The sequence below is a fragment of the Molossus molossus genome, unplaced genomic scaffold (assembly GCF_014108415.1).
Source record: "Molossus molossus isolate mMolMol1 unplaced genomic scaffold, mMolMol1.p scaffold_m16_p_20, whole genome shotgun sequence".
Lineage (NCBI taxonomy): Eukaryota > Metazoa > Chordata > Mammalia > Chiroptera > Molossidae > Molossus > Molossus molossus.
In genome coordinates, this window is record NW_023425356.1 from 5435290 (window position 1) to 5451886 (window position 16597).

The window sequence follows — 16597 nt, forward strand, 5'->3', positions numbered from 1 at the left end:
AGAGAGAACATCGATTGGCCGCCTCCTGCATGCCCCCCACTGGGGATCAGACCCACAACCTGGGCATGTGCCCTGACCAGGAATCGAACCAGCAGCCTCTTGGTGCAGGGGCGACGCCCAACCACTGAGCCACACAAGCTGGGCTCTGCTTAAACTATTTAAACAGGAATCAATCCACCCTCTTATTCACATCTCAGTTCTTCTCTAAAAAGGCAATGATCACATTCTCTGATGTTCCCAAGGTGTGCCATTCTGTTCTCCTGTCCGTCTCTCAATCCTTAATTTGTGGAGTTGCTCCTTCACAAAATGGACCTCGCCTGAGGACCCGGGGAAGGAAAACAGTCCTTACAAACACCAGGTATGTCCATCCAGGAGGTGAAGATAAGGAGCTAGGAGAGGGTTGAGAGTTTACACTGGGCTTGTTCTGTGGCACTTAAAATAGCCTAATCCATTGAAGTAGTTCATTTAAGAGGAGAAGTCAGCTCAACATTTGAAAATGTAGCAAAATAAATCATGTAAATCAAATAAATCAATTATGCCCATAGGTCCCTTCGAGGCCTCTTGCCACCCAGCGGGCTGGGCGTTTTGGGCACAGCTGGTGCTGCGCGGCATCGCTGTTCAGTTGCCTTCTCCCGGTTCTGCGTGGAGTGGAGTCCACAGCACGGGCATTTCCCAGAGCCCAGCCTCCTGGGGACGTCGTCAGGGTCAGAGGAGAGTCGGGGAGGCTGAGCTTCAGAGCCCACGCTCAGCCTCTGCGAAAGCAGCTCCTCCAGGGGCTGATGGGCCCAACGACAGAGGGGAGGAAGGGAAAAAAGAGGAAAGAAAACGGGGCCAGAGAGGAGGAGGAAGGAATGTTTCAGGATTCTGAGAAAAACAAGAGGGAGCTTCTTGTTCTCGCAACGAGGAGCTGGATTTCCTACTTACTAACAGAAATATCTTCTTCCACTTTTGAAGCAATCAGGTGGATTGAGCCTGTTTCAGCCACACCTGCCGTGACCCGATTTCATTGCCATTTAATTTAATTGTTAATGCCCCGTCTTTCTTACTTAAAAAAGGTTTATTTTAGGTCATGTAAACTATCCTTCTAAACAAAAAATATGCTCATATTAGTGTAAATCTGCCATTTTTTTTCATCTGCACATTTCACACTCATAAATCCAACTTTAAGAACTTTTTGGTTTTTTATTTAACTCTGTTGGTGTACACACAGTGCAGGCTATCCCACTCGCGGTCTAGAGCGAGCACAGAGTGAGAAGGAGGGGCTGGACCTCGTAGCTCTGCTGCTGGGAAGGGGCTGCCACCCTCAGCCTAAGCGGAGCGGGGCCGGGGTCCCGGGAGACCACCTGAGCAGGGCGCAGAGAACCGAGGGTGGCACCGGGACCAGGAGGGCAAGGATGGGCAAACGTGGTCAGGTGACGGACTTCCCCCCATGTCACCACCCAGCTGGGGGAAATCTGTGTAGTCACTGACACATGGGGTCTGTCTTCCCGCCTGACAGCGCCTGAAGGGGGCACGTTGACTGGGCCACGGGGTTGACTGTGTGGGGAGGGGGCAGAGGGCGGCAGCCCAGTAAGTGCCTCCTCCCATCATTTATGATGTGTGTGACCAATGCCCTGTTTATACATTAGATGTCCACTTCAAGGTTAATGAATATTTATTCAGTGTGTTTATGTAAGATTTGAAAAAACAGGGGACCTTGCTGCCAAAAATAGTGTGAAAATTCCTGGCTTGGACAGTTCCTAAGGGCCTTTCCAGCATTAACATTTTATGATCTTAATCTAGGAAATACAGATTCATTCAGTTTTCGCCACGGGGATTCTCAGTGCGAGTGATCACAGAGGATGATTCGGGCGGGGGAGGCCATCACAGACACGCTGTTCCGAAGGCAGGTCACTCCCGCAGAACGTGCGACAGAGGAAAACAAGCTTCTGCAACCTGGTTTTCTGGCCACTGCACTAAATGCCACAGTGCAAACTTTCTGGGATTTTTTTCCATCCAAAGGAATATTTGGTTGTGTCAGCACATTAAAAAACCACAGCAATGCTTTATATTTTTCAACGAACAGAGTATCAACCAAAAATTAAGAAAAAAAAATTACTTTAAAATGACAAGATAGCAAATCATCCTAAAAGAATCATGTATCATGTTAAAAATTTGATTCTTCTCTGTCAACAATAGGAAATAACCACACCAAAATATCTACACGCAAAATATCTCTCTCAGAAGCAAGGTGCCAAGTTTGAAAAAGAACTCAGTCCTGAAATTCTTTGTTCCATTTCATTTCACGGAAGAGTTCATTCAACAAGCAGTTATTGAAAATCATCAGTTGCTTGAACATTGAGAACATTTGGCTCAGTGAATATTAAATACTGTGAGTTTCCTTGTTTTGTAATTGTTTATTGATGACATATTATGCTTTCTTTATAACTACAATCTTTTTTACATCCCTCTAGCCACACATGAATCATGCAGGTAAGGAGGGGAATCTCGGCACCAGGGGCACTGCGGTTTGTAAGTAACTCAAGGGAGAAGAAACCTAAAAGCAGGAAAAAAGTGTGCCTCCCACGTGCTCGGCTGGCACTCCAAGCACTGGGCGAATCGGGCTAATTATGCAATTAATTTGACCTGACTCTACTCAGTTAATTACATATTGACTGATAGATTAATTATTATTAGTAACCACAAACAAGTCTTGCAAATAGGGGGTTATTTTCCTTTTCGTATCGGACTTTTTCTGAATTATCGCGGCAGTCTAGTGGTGAAAACAGATAAGATAAAAAGGTAAGGACCTCCAAGTACTCACTGTTTTGGTGCATTTTATTTGATAGCAGAGAAATTGTCTTTGTAGGCTATTCCTTCTATTTGAATTTGTATACTTCTATGTGAGAAACCAATAGTTTTTATTTTTATTTGTAAGGTTTTAGAATATTGCTAACTAAACTGCGCTTCAAACGATCAGAAGACACTTTGTTGTGATTTGGGAAGGGTTAAGAAGCCATTAATTTTAGGTAAAGGAAGACTCCAGGAGTTACACTTGTAATAGGAACAGTCTTTATAAAAAATTAAACAAGATCAGACAAGAAGATGGTGGTAGGCAGGACCAGAGGGAGGGTGAGTGTGTGAGAGAGTGAGTGAGTGTGAGTGAGTGTGAGTGGACGTGCAGGTGGACGACCAAACCCGAGCAGTGCAGAGCCCGGAGCAGAAGGTCCCTGTGCTGTGGACAGAGCAGCCGGCTACGTGGTGAGTGGCCCTTCAGGGCTCTTCTCCCTGCGCCGCGGGGAGGTCCCAGCATTTTGGAAGATCCCGGGTCTCCCCTGGGAGGAGTCAGTGGGAGCGGCTAGGGCCCAGCAACCTGAGCCCACCAGCACCATCGGACCAGTGGGCACTCTGTGTCAACACAGACCGGTGCACAGTAGTGGAGCTGCCAAGGTGCTGGTTGCGGAAGCTGCAGGTGGCCAGGAGCCCAGCACCATCCCCCATAGTAGCAGCCCAATAATAGTGGAGATATACCCCCAGCAACAGAGGCTGGGAGCAGACATCCATCCCCAGGTAAAAGAAGCACAGAGCAGCAGCTGAGACCCATCCCCAAAAACTACAGCAAAGGCTGAGCAGGAGCTGAGCCCCACTGGACAACAGCACTCCCAGCCACCAATGGAAAAACCTGGGGCTCCACAGAGGCCTGTGCTACCCAGTGGCCCACAAGAGCAGTGGGAAACCAGAGCCCGAGAAGAACTTGTGCAATCCAGCTCCCTGCGGGACCTGCAGGATGAGGGGGCACCAGAGAGGCCTGTGTGACCCAGCTGCCCACAAGATAGGTGTGGAGTCGGGTCTCCAAAGGGACTGTGCAATCCAGCTGCCCATGGTATGGGCAGGGAGCTTGGCTCCAAAAGGGCCTGAGCTATACAGCTAGAGGTGGCACCAGCGACCAGCTGGGAACACAGATCCAGAGGGGCCCACATATCCAGCAGCAGCACCAATACCAACCCCAACAGTCAATCCTCCAGGATCTACAGCAGACAAGAGGCGACACACAACAGAACAGTCTGGGAGGCACAGTAGCCTTATTTGATGTACAGTGAGCTGCCTACACTGGGACCATCGGACCAGTGGACACTCTGTGTCAACACAGACCAATGCACAGTAGTAGAGCTGCCAAGGTGCTGGTTGTGGAAGCTGCGGACAGCCCAGAGCCCAGCACCATCCCCCATAGTAGCAGCCCAATAATAGTGGAGATATACCTCCAGCAACAGAGGCTGGGAGCAGACATCCATCCCCAGGCAACAGAAGCACAGGCCAGCAGCTGAGACCCATCTTCGAAAACTATAGCAAAGGCTGAGCAGGAGTTGAGCCCCACAGAGCAGCAGCACTCCCCAGCCACCAGCGGCAGGACCTGGGGCTCCATAGGGGCCAGTGTGACCCCACGGCCCACAAGAGCAGTGGGAAGCCAGGGATCCAGAGGAACCTGTTAGACCCAGCTGTCCACAAGAGTGGTGCAGAGCCAGGGCTCCGGACGGACCTGTGCGACCCAGCTGTCCACAAGACTGGCAGGGAACCAGGGCTCCAGTAGGGCCTGTGCAACACAGCTGCCCATGGGTCCAGCTGGGAGGTGAGACTCAAGAGGGGCCTGTGTGACCCAGGTGCCCAAGGTGAGGGCAGGGAGTGCAGCTGCAGCAGGGCCTGAGCAATACAGCTACAGGTGGCACTGGTGACCAGCTGGGAACACAGCTTCAGAGGGGCCCACAGAATCCAACAGCAGCACCTACCAGGACACACCAATACCAGCCCCCAGTAGTCAGTCATCCAGGATCTACAGCAGACAAGAGGCGACACACAACAGAACAGTCTGGGAGGCACAGTAGCCTTATTTGATATACAGTGAGGTGCCTACACATCCAAACATCCCTCACCAGGTCTAGAGCTACCAGACAGCTAAAATGGGGAGACAAAGAAACAACACCAAAAGGAAAGAAAAAGAGGAATCACTAGAAAAGGAACTACAGGAAATAGAAGACAGCAACTTGTCAGATAAAGAATTCAAAGCAATGATTTTAAGGGTGCTCAAACAATGTGGTGAGAACTGCAAGCAACTTAATAAGAATTATGAAGAGCTGGGAACTACTTCAGCATAAAAAAGAGGTACAAGGTATGCATTAAGAGGTAGAAGCTATGCATAAAAATCAAGAGGAAATAATGAATGACATAGCTGTTATGAAAAATACCTAAGAAGCCTTGGCCAGTTTGGCTCAGAGGTTAGAGCATCGGCCTGCGGTCCAGAGAGACCCAGGTTCGGTTCCCACTAAGGGCACATAACTCGGTTGCAGTTTGTCCCCGGCCCTGGTGGGTTGTGTGGGTGGCAGCCACTTGATGTGTCCCTTTCATGTTGATGTTTCTTTCTCTCTCTCTCTCTCTCTTCCTCTCTCTCCCACTCTATCTGAACAAAAAATGGAAAAAAATGTCCTTGGGTGAGGATAAAAAACAAAACCAAACCTTAGAAGAGTAGATTAGAAGAAGCTGAAGACCGAATCAGTGACATAGAAGACAAAGTAGAGAAAAACACTCAAATAGAGGAGCAAATGGAAAAAAAGTTTAAAAAGCAAGAGGAGAGTTTAAGGGAGCTGTGGGACAATACATAACAACATTTGCATTATAGGCATACCAGAAGGAGAAGAATAAGAGAAAGGAATAGAGAATCTGTTTGAAAAAATAATGACAGAAAACTTCCCTAAACTGGTGGAGGAAAAAGTCACACAAGTCCAGGAAACACAAAGAGTCCCAAGAAAGATGAACCCCAGAAGACCTACAGCTAGACACATTGTGATAAAAATGGCAAATATTAAAGACAAAGAAACAATCTTAAAGGAAGCAAGAGAGAAACTGAAAGTTACCTACAAGGAGCTCCCATTAGACTGTCAGCTGATTTCTCAATAGAAATTCTGCAGGCCAGAAGGGAGTGGCTTGAAGTGTACAAAGTAATGCAAGGCAAAGGTCTGAATCCAAGACTACTCTATCCAGCAAGGCTATGATTCAAAATTGAAGGAGAAATAAAGAGCTTCACAGATTAAAAAAAAAAAAAAAAAAAAGCTAAAGAAATTTACCACCAAACCATCACTGCAAGAAATGCTGAAGGGACTGTTGTAAGAAGAAGAAGAAACAGAGAGAGAGGGGAACACAGGCATAAAATTAAAAGGGCAACTAATAACTATCTATCAATAATTACCTTAAATGTAAATGGCTTAAATGCTCCAAACAAAAGATATAGGGTAGCTGACTGGATAAGAAAGCATGACCCATACACATGCTGTCTACAGGAGACCCACCTCACAACAAAAGACTCACACAGGATGAAAGTGAAGGGATGAAAAAAATTTTTCCAAGCAACTGGAAATAAAAAAAAAAAGTAGGTGTAGCAGTACTCATATCTGACAAGATAGACTTAAAAATGAGAGCCATAATGAGAGACAGAGAAGGTCACTATGTAACATTAAAAGGATCAGTCCAAGAAGAGGATATAACCCTGCTAAACATATATGCACCAAATAGGAGAGCACCAAAATATATTTAAAAACTTCTGGAGGACTTCAAGGAGAGATCAATAGCAATATGATCATAGTGGGTGACTTTAACACGCCACTGACACCACTGGATAGATCTTCTCGACAAAAAATTATCAAGGACATTGAGTCCTTACAAGACAGACTAGATCAGTTGGACTTCATTGATATTTACAGAACATTTCACCCCAAAGCTGCAGAACATACATTCTTCTCAAGTGTGCATGGTCATTCTCAAAGATAGACCACATGTCTCTACAAATTCAAGAAGATTGAAATCGTACCAAGCATATCCTCAGATCACAGTGGCATGAAATCAATTACAATAAACTCAATTACAATAAAAACACACAAAAACATTCAAACGCTTGAGGCTAAATAGCATGTTATTAAACAACAAATGGGTTACTAATGAGATCAAGGAAAAAATTAAAAACTTCCTGGAAACCAATGAAAACGAACACACAACAGCACAAAATCTATGGGATGCAGTGAAAGCAGTCCTGAGAGGGAAGTTCATAGCACTACAGGCCGACCTCAAGAAACAAGAAAAATTTCTAATTGACTTTCTAACCCTACAACTTAAAGAACTAGAAAGTAAAACAAAACAGAACAAAACAAAACAAAAAACCCCAAGAGCTATTAGGAAGAAGGAAATAGTAAAGGTCAAAGCAGAAATAAATGACATAGAGACCAAAAAAACCCAAAACAAAACAATTTAAAAGATCAATGAAACAAAAAGCTGGTTCTTTGAAAAGATAAACAAGATCGATGGACTTTTAGCTAGACTCACAAAGAAACAAAAAGAGAAACAAAATAAACAAAATCAGAAACAAAAGAAGAGAGGTAACAACTGACACCACAGAAAAACAAAGGATCATCGAAACATACTATGAACAATTATACGCCGACAAATTGAACAATATAGGAAAAATGGACACATTTCTAGGAACACACAGCCTTCCAAAACTGAACCAGGAAGAGATAGAAAACTTGAACAGACCAATAACAACAAAGGAAATTAAAGATGTAATTAAGAAACTCCCAGCAAACAAAAGCCCAGGCCCAGATGGCTTCATGGGGGAGTTTGACCAAACAAAGAAGAACTAACACCCATTCTCCTCAAACTATTTCAAAAAATTCAAGAATAAGGAAGACTTCCAAACTCATTTTATGAGGCCAGCATAATCCTAATTCCAAAACCAGATAAAGATACTACAAAGAAAGAAAACTACAGGCCAATATTCCTGAACACAGATGAACACAGATGCCAAAATCTTTAACAAAATATTAGCAAATCGGATCCAGCAATACATCAAAAAAAAAAAAAAAAATTCTTTATGACCAAGTGGGATTCATCCCAAGGATGCAAGGATGGTACAATATTTGCAAATCAATAAATGTGATACACCACATAAACAAAATGAAAGATAAAAATCATATGATCATATCGATAGATATTGAAAAAGCATTCGACAAAATCCAGCATCCATTTCTGATAAAAACACTCAGCAATGTGGGGATAGAGGGATCATATCTCAACATAATAAAGGCCATATAGGAAAAACCTACAGCCAACATCATACTCAATGGGCAAAAACTAAAAGCATTCCCCTTAATAATGGGAACAAGACAGGGATGCCCACTTTCACCATTCCTATTCAATATAATACTAGAAGTCTTAGCCACAGCAATTAGACATGAAAAAAAAAGGGGGGGGGATTTGAATTGGAAAGGAGGAAGTGAAACTGTTTGCAGATGACATGATATTGTACATAGAAAACACTAAAGACTCCATCAAAAATCTACTAGACTTAATAAACAAATTTGGCAAAGTAGCAGGATACAAAATTAATGTCAAGAAATTGACAGCATTCTTATACACTAATGATGAAATCATAGAAAGAGAAACTAAGAAAAAACAATCCTATTTACCATTGCAGCAAAAAAAAAAAAAAATTAAGATACCTAGGAACAAACTTAACCAAAGAAGTAAAAGACTTCTTTACAAAAAACTACAGGTCATTGAAAAAAAGAAATAGAGGAAGATATAAAAAAGTGGAAGGACATACCTTGTTCATGAATTGGAAGAATTAATATCATTAAAATGTCCATACTACCCACAGCAATCCTATAGATTCAATGCAATGACCATCAAAATACCAATGACATATTTTACAGAACTAGAACAAACACTCCAAAAGTTTATGTGGAACCAAAAAAGACCCCGAATAGCCACAGCAATCTTGAAAAAAAGAACACAGTAGGAGGGATCACATTACCAGATATCAGGTTATACTACAAAGCCACTGTAATCAAAACAGCCTGGTACTAGCAAAAGAACAGACAGATAGATCAATGGAACAGAACGGAGAACTCAGAAATTGACAATATACCCAATTAATATTTGAAAAAGGTGGCAAGAGCATACACTGAAGTCAAGATATTCTCTTCAATAAATGATGTTGGGAAAATTGGACAGCTACTTGCAAAATAAAAGGAAGCTAGACCACCAACTTACATCATACAAAAGAATGAACTCAAAATGGATAAAAGCCTTAAATGTCACTCATAAATACATAAAAATTCTAGAAGAAAATGTAGGCAACAAAATTTCAGACATCACGCGCAGCAGAATTTTCACTGATACATCACCTAAGGCAAGAGAAACAAAGGAAGAAATGAACACGTGAGACTACATCAAACTATAAATCTGCACAGCAAAAGAAACAATCATCAAAATGGAAAAGGAACCCAGTATATGGGAGACCTTAATTGTCAATGATGCATCAGATAAGGGATTAATTTCCAAAATATATAGAGTACTCATACAACTCAAGAAAAGGAAGACAAATAACCCAATTAAAAAATGGGCAGAGGAGCTAAATAGATACCTCACTAAACAGGACATACAATGGCCAAGAGACATATGAAGAAATGCTCAACATCACTAATCATCAGAGAGACGCAAATTAAAACAACAATGAGGTATCACCTCACACCTGTCAGAATGGCCGCCATCAACAAATCATCAAACAACAAGTGTTGGCGAGCGTGTGGAGAAAAGGGGACTCTAGTGCACTGCTGGTGGGAATGCAGACTGGTGCAGCCGCTATGGAAAACACTATGATGTTACCTCAAAAAGTTAAAAATTGAACTGCCATTTGACCCACTGATCCCACTTCTAGGAATATACCCAAGGAAGCCTGAAACACCAATCAGAAAGAATGTATGTACCCCCATGTTTGTAGCAGCACTATTTACAATAGCTAAAATCTGAAAACAGCCTAAGTGTCCACCAGTAGCTGAGTGGATAAAAAATCAGTGGTACATATACACAATGGAATATTATGCAGCTGTAAAAAAGAAAGATCTCTTATCCTTTGAGATGACATATAGGGACCTGGAGAGTATTATGCTAAGCGAAACAAGCCAGGCATACAAAGATAAATATCACTTATTTGTGAAATGTAATGAACTAAACAAACTGATGAACAAAATTGACCCAGAGGCATAGAGGTAGGGTATAGACTGACAAACCTCAGAAGAGGGTGCTGAGGGGGGAACAAATAAACCACAGAACTTATATGTATGTATGCATAATCAATGAAAATAGACAACAAACCTGGGGATGGGGCTGGGGTGGGGGAGATGGGGAGGAGGGTGTCAATGGGGGAAAAGGAGAAATATCTGTAACAAAAACAAATTAATAAAAGTAATTTTTAAAAGTTAAACAATACAGGAAGAGGGTTTTTATCAAGCAAGTTTTCTGTTCTGGGTTTCTTAGCTTCTTAAGATCTTTTTGGCAGGCTTTAAATTGCTGAGTTTTTTATTATTATTATTCATTTATGTTTGAAAGAGGTTGGTTTCTCTGACTGAGTGCATTGCAAAGAATCACAGGAATTCAATTCCAAGGAAGAACCTGCTACAGCACAGCTAGATTAGAAAGAATATACTCTGTGGGAACAATTAACAGGATTTTACAGACATTAAAAGAATAATTAAAATAATAAAAAACAAAACATAATTTTTCAAAAATCCTCCCAAATCTCAGGTTAACATAGCTAGCTAAGATAAAGCTTTTTATTCTTAAGAATCTAACGAACCTAGTACTTCCTTTCACAGGTAATTTTTTGGGAAGTCTATTTTTTGATGCAATTTTTAAGTGTTCATTTAAATAAAATGACTAAAGTTACCACAGAGAGAAGCAAAAATCTCAGCTTTTGCAATTTACAAAATCAAGCCCACTGGTTTAACACACTTACTTCCTAAGATGGCAAGCCCACCCGAGTGACTTACTAAGGTGTCTGGCGTCGACAGCCTGGTGGCGTTCAGTCCTACCAAGGACGGGAGCGCTTGGGACATCCAGGCTGAGATCATTGCCAAGGTGCTCAGCGCAGCGCCAAGCTGCAGCAGCGGCGGGCTCATTGCTGAGCGCTCAGGAGTTGTCCCAGTGACTGATGCAGAGCGCTCGGGGCCGGCTGGAGGCGGGACTGCAGCAGCCGCGTCCACACACTGCCCGGCCGAATGGCCAGGAGAGCTCCCCTCTCCCCACCTCCCTGGAAGTGCCCTGCCCTGCCTTGTCCTCCCCTCCCAGCTCTCTGCTTGTCCATCCGAGGAATATTCGGGGGAGGGCCTGGTTGGTAATTATCAGAGCAGAGATTGGAGTGAGGGGAAATGGAAGTTTTCCTGCTCCACTCTGGGCAGTGAGCATCCAGAGTCCATTTCCTCTAGGGTTTCCGTGACTATAATCAGCTGCTCTTAACCTTCATGAAAAATAAACTGTACACGGAGGCTGCCAGCCTGCGCATCTCAGACACCACCCTGGATCCCCACCGATGTTCCCCGGCACAGGCAGCATGAAAACAAAAGTCTGCAAAGAATTTCCAAGATGAGAGTAAGAGATGTTTTACAACATTAACCTAAAATTAGCTCTGTTGTCTCTCTCTCTCAAAAAATAAAGTCAAAGATGAGTAGCTACTGCCTGTGGGGAACAACACCCTGGGCGCTGGGGGAGCAGACTGGAAGGGCCGGGAGGGAAGCTTCTGGGAGGAAATGTCACGTTTCTCCAGAGGCTCAGGCACAGGCCGGCTCAGCGAGCTCTGCTCTCCCCTCGCGAGGCCGGCAGCCTGCCCCAGGTCGTCTGAGGGGACAGGTGACCGACTGAAACGGCGCAGAACCGCAGGGGGAGTCTGGGGTCCAGTCCTCGTTCTTATAGTCAGTTGCATGGCTGGCCAGTGACTTAAAATTCTGCAGCTTCAGGTTTTTCTTCTTCTATAATACATGGGGGCTGGACTCCCTGTTCTCCAAGGTTCCCTTCAGCTTTACAATTCAGTGATCTGTTTATTAGGGTTTTGTTGGAAAATGTGTATATTGAATTGGAGCTACAGGCAACTTGATCGTATTCTTTACAAACACTGGAGGTAGTCCGCGTCCGAATCCCAGATCCCGGATGGAATAAAGCAGAGGCTGTGGTCTGGTATTATATATGGCATAATTATTATATATGGCATAAAATAAAAATATAGAGATAATACATAAAGGGAAATATGGTGCTGCATGAGAATGGAATGAAAATGAATCTGTTGGAGAAAGAAAAAATATTGCTTTGATTCCTTAAGAGAATTCTGAAATTGTTTGTAATTGGAATTTTCAGCCAAAGATATATATTTTTCTTCAGCAGTTTGGCAGGAGAAATAAAGAAAATGGCTTTAATAAAATGGAAAGAGATATATACTTCTAGAGGTGTGCGTGCCCTTTATTCTCAACAACAGCTTTATACTTGGGTGATTACTGAGATTGTCCTCAAATATTCCTTGCTATTACCTAAGAACCAGGCTATTTTCCCCCCTTTAAAATATCCAAAGGATTTCAGTTGACTCTCATTTTTTTTAACCAAGTGTCCAGTAAATCAAATGTTACTAATTTTTGTCTTTCAAAAATCATATCATGTGAGAAGCCAGTAAGGATAAAAGCACAATAGTTTATGTACTGAGCTTAGCATTAAATAGCAGAGTATTCACAGAAAGTTCTGTGAAGTTTTACATTAGTGTTACAGTGTGGCAATAACAGAGAGCAGGATTTACAAATCCCATCCATTAGAAACATACCTGTGACTCTGTCTGACTTTAATAAAGGAGGGGAATGTCTTTCAAGAGCCTAATTTCCAAAATTGAAAACTAGTACACATGCAATTGCTGGATAATTTAAGATGCGGCATAGCAGATGGTAATTATACTTATTAATGAAGCTGTCAGTTGACAAAATAATAGTCTCTTTAGAAGAGTATAGGATTTAATGTCAGGAGAAATCAGGCTCTTAATTGAAAATCCAAAAGAATGAAAAAAATAAAAAAACCAAAATAAATGGAATGCTTCTTGCAGTTTTCCAGAGATGCACATAACCACACTAAAGACAGAAAGAGAACAATAGTGAAGGTTTATGATTCGATGATGTTTATGAACAACATAAAAGCTATAATGTGTTGTTTTTAGAGCAGGTTTAAATGGCACATGTTGAAATAGAAAAGCTTTCATTCTAATGATTATTAGTTGTGGGAAATAAACGTAACTACCATTTGTAAAGACCTAAATAGTTCCTGCTGCTCTCAACCCCTAGTGAAGTGATCAGCATAATTTGCATTTTGAAAGCTGAGTTCTAGTTTGCAGATGGGGAGGTGATTATTCTGTGTAGAAGCAGCGGCCTGTGTGCATGGCACGCAGCCCTGTGGGTAGAGAAATTCCACTAGGGGGGTGTGACTGGTGATGAAGGCAATGTTAGGATATCAGGCAGGAAATATTGGCAGTGACCAGGTCCCAGGCTTCAGGGTCACCCAGAGATGTCTGGACACTACTTTGTAAGTAATTCAAGAATTTTAAGCAGAGCAGTGAAATTATTAGTGTTCTGTCTCAAATAATTACTTTTTGCGTTTATGATGCAGACTAGACAGGTGGGGATTACAGGAAAAGCAAAATATATCAGGGACAGGGAGGTCACTGAAGGACATATTCTTGTAGTTTAGGTGAGATATGATAAGGTGTTGGAATACGAAATTGTCAGGGGAGTTCAACAGGATGGATCCCACAGAGATTTCAGGTAGAATTGACAGCACATAGTGACTAAGTACATGTGAAAGGTGAGAGAGAGGAAGTTACCTGGGGGACGTTTTCAGGTTTGGGGTTCAGGTGGTGAATGGTATTTATCAGGATAAGAAGTACAAGTAGAAGTGGGACTCTAGGCAAAGATGAAGTTTATCGTCACACCGGAGGTGAGCTGCCTGTGGCGGATGGAGCCGGTGGTAATGGACCGCGTGGTCTCGAGAGGAGCTCACTCACTGGCCCGCAGCGCCCGGAGCAGTGTGGGCGCAGAGGCATGTGCTTCACTCGGGAACAACAGTGTAAAACCACCTGCAGTGCTTTTACTTCGACTCTAATTCAAGGTAATCTCTCCATCTAGTTACCTATACATAATTACCTATACACTTTGTTTAAAAATAACAGAAATGATATATAGCACTCGTGAAGAGTGAAAATATTAGTAACTCTAGTAATTTCACAGAAAATGTGACCTGACTACATATACACTGTTTTTACAATGTCAATGTAGCTATAAAGCCTTCAAAGTACAGTATTGCTAATGGAATGCTGAGAAATATCAATATATTTATTAGATTTCTTATTGTAGCCTGTCTTCCTATTGTTCAGAGAGGTTTTAATGATAAAGCTATATAATAAATGTACAATAAGCAAATAAATAATGACAAAAAAGACCTATAGGCAATCTTATGTAATATTGGCATGCTCTGTCATTGGCATTTAATTTTTTCCCTTTGGGAGCACAAAAGTTGAACATTGCTTTAATGCTCAATGCACTTTCTAGTTTGGAGGCTATTTGTTGGTAGGTGTGTGTTGGTTTCTGGGAAACTCAGCTTAGGCAGGTATGAAAAAGTCAAATACATGAAAAGACTCGATGAGCACATAAAATCCAAAAGCTTGACCATAAGCAAAATGAGAAAAAGAGACTGATTACTTGTTAAACAATAGAAAATTAAATAAGGAAGAGTCTATAATAGTCTATATTGTAACTTAAAACACTTAAGCTTTGTGGTTGGCTTGAGGAAGAGAGGACAATGTCACATTAGATGTAGTTGTAGAGACCAACTGAACAAATCACGCTGGAGGAGGAGGCTTCTGAGGAGAAGCGTGGCAGTTGCTTAGACTAATGACAGCTGAATTGTTGGCTCAAAGAATAGGTAAACCAAAGTAACCTCTAGGAGAAGCCAAGTGGACTCTTGTTGCAAGTTAAGTAGGAAAAGTAGGAAGAGTGGTATGGAAAGAGGAAGGTGGGAGACAGCACTTGTGTTGAAATCCCTCTGGGGATGCTTTTGTACCCTGGATGGAGGTATGATATGTGAATGGTCAGGTAAATAAACAGCCCCATGTTCGAGTCTCCATTTTTGCACCTGTAAAATAAGAGCTAAATCTGCCTGTACAGAAGGGTCCTTAGGAAGACTGAATGAAAGAACGTATCTGAGGTGGCATGAGTGGGGCGGGGCCAGAAAGTGTAATCAGCATAAGGACCATTCAGCCCTGAAAAGGTGGGAAGTTTATGTCTTTGATGGGGTGGGAGTTGAGCTGGGACTATATGCTGACTTTCCACTCAGTCATGGTGGATAAAGAGAATAATACAATTTTGCTGAATGACCAAGTCACTCTGGGTTTCTGGAGTGAACAGTTCAACTCAAAGTACATAAAAAAGAACGAACTGTCTTGCTTCTTCCTTCACTGAAAAGTCAAAGCAATTACAAAAGAACTTTCACAAGGTCCCCACTCACCTGTACCCACATACTTTTTCTCCCATTGCCACAGATAAATTGTCTGTGTCTAGGTAAGGTTGGTCCCTCCCTGTGCACTAGTTCAGTACCTTTCAGACTGCATGTATAAAAATTACCTTCAAAGCTTGCTAAGAGCCAGGTTCCTAGGCCCCACCCTGAGAGTCTGACATTAGCTGTAGCATTGGGCCAAGTAACTTGCATTTCTGACAATCTCCCAGCGGATGCTCATTGTGCCCTTCCTGGACTTGGACCGCCCTTTGAGTGGACCAACCTCTATCAGGTCCATCTCACCTCCTCAAAGTCAACTCTCTTAATTCTATCTTTTCTTTCTGATAATAAACCTTTCTTTTTAAATGGATCATTCCTAGCAGTATACAAACACTTCCTATATCCTTAAATATAGACAGATAAACAATACTTTCTTGATACCACTTTCTCTCATTTGTTTCTCTATTTCTCAGTTTAAAAAAATTGTTTTCATTGATTTTTTTAGAGAGAGAGGAAGGGAGAGATAGAAACATTGATGTAAGAGAGAAACATCAATCAGCTGCCTCCTGCACATTCCCTACTGGGGACTGAGGCTGCATCCCAGGCAGGAATCAAACCAGGACCTCTCAGTCCATGGGATGATGCTCAATCCATTGAGCCACACTGTCCAGGCTCTCACTTTTTAGAGTTTACCTTCTTGAAAGAGGTGTCTGTACTTACTGCCTTTGATTTTTCTCTTCCTAATCAAGTTTTTGTCAACACTGCTCTATTCCACCAATAGATACTACTTTTATCAAGGGTACCAGAGCCTTGGCTGGTTTGGCTCAGTGGTTGGAGTGTCGACCTATGGACTACAGAGTCCTGGGTTTGGTTCCCACTAGGGGCACGTAAAAAAAGAGAGAAAGTTTTTGTCAACACTGCTCTATTCCACCAATAGATACTACTTTTATCAAGGCTACCAGAGACCCACATTGCCAAATTTAGCAGTCAATTCTCAGTCCTCAACTTTCTTGTCCTATGAACAGTATTCATCAGACTTACTTTCTTCTCCTTGATATAAGTTCTTCACTTGACTTCGAGGTAACCACATTCACTTAGTTTTCTTCCAACTTTCTGACCCATCTTCCTCAGTCTCTTTGTTGATTTTTCCTCATCTATATGCTAATGACTCCCAAATTCATTTCTTCCTCTCAGACCTGTTCTATCAATTCAGACCTGAATATCC

The 16597-nt window shown here is 42.4% G+C and overlaps 1 protein-coding gene across 2 annotated transcripts in view; it reads right to left on the bottom strand.

Annotated features, from left to right (window-relative positions):
• The window catches only part of OLFM3 (olfactomedin 3), a 157714-nt gene that overhangs the window by 33913 nt on the left and 107204 nt on the right, over positions 1-16597 (bottom strand). Inside the window, exon 1 of one of the 2 annotated variants that reach the window (XM_036272794.1) lies at positions 10851-11058. The exons of the other annotated variant lie outside the window; for it this stretch is intronic. Within the exon in view, the coding sequence (XP_036128687.1) occupies positions 10851-10979 (129 nt within the window). The 5' untranslated portion in view covers positions 10980-11058. Of the gene's footprint in view, positions 1-10850; positions 11059-16597 lie in introns of those variants that run through there. 2 annotated transcript variants of the gene reach the window in all.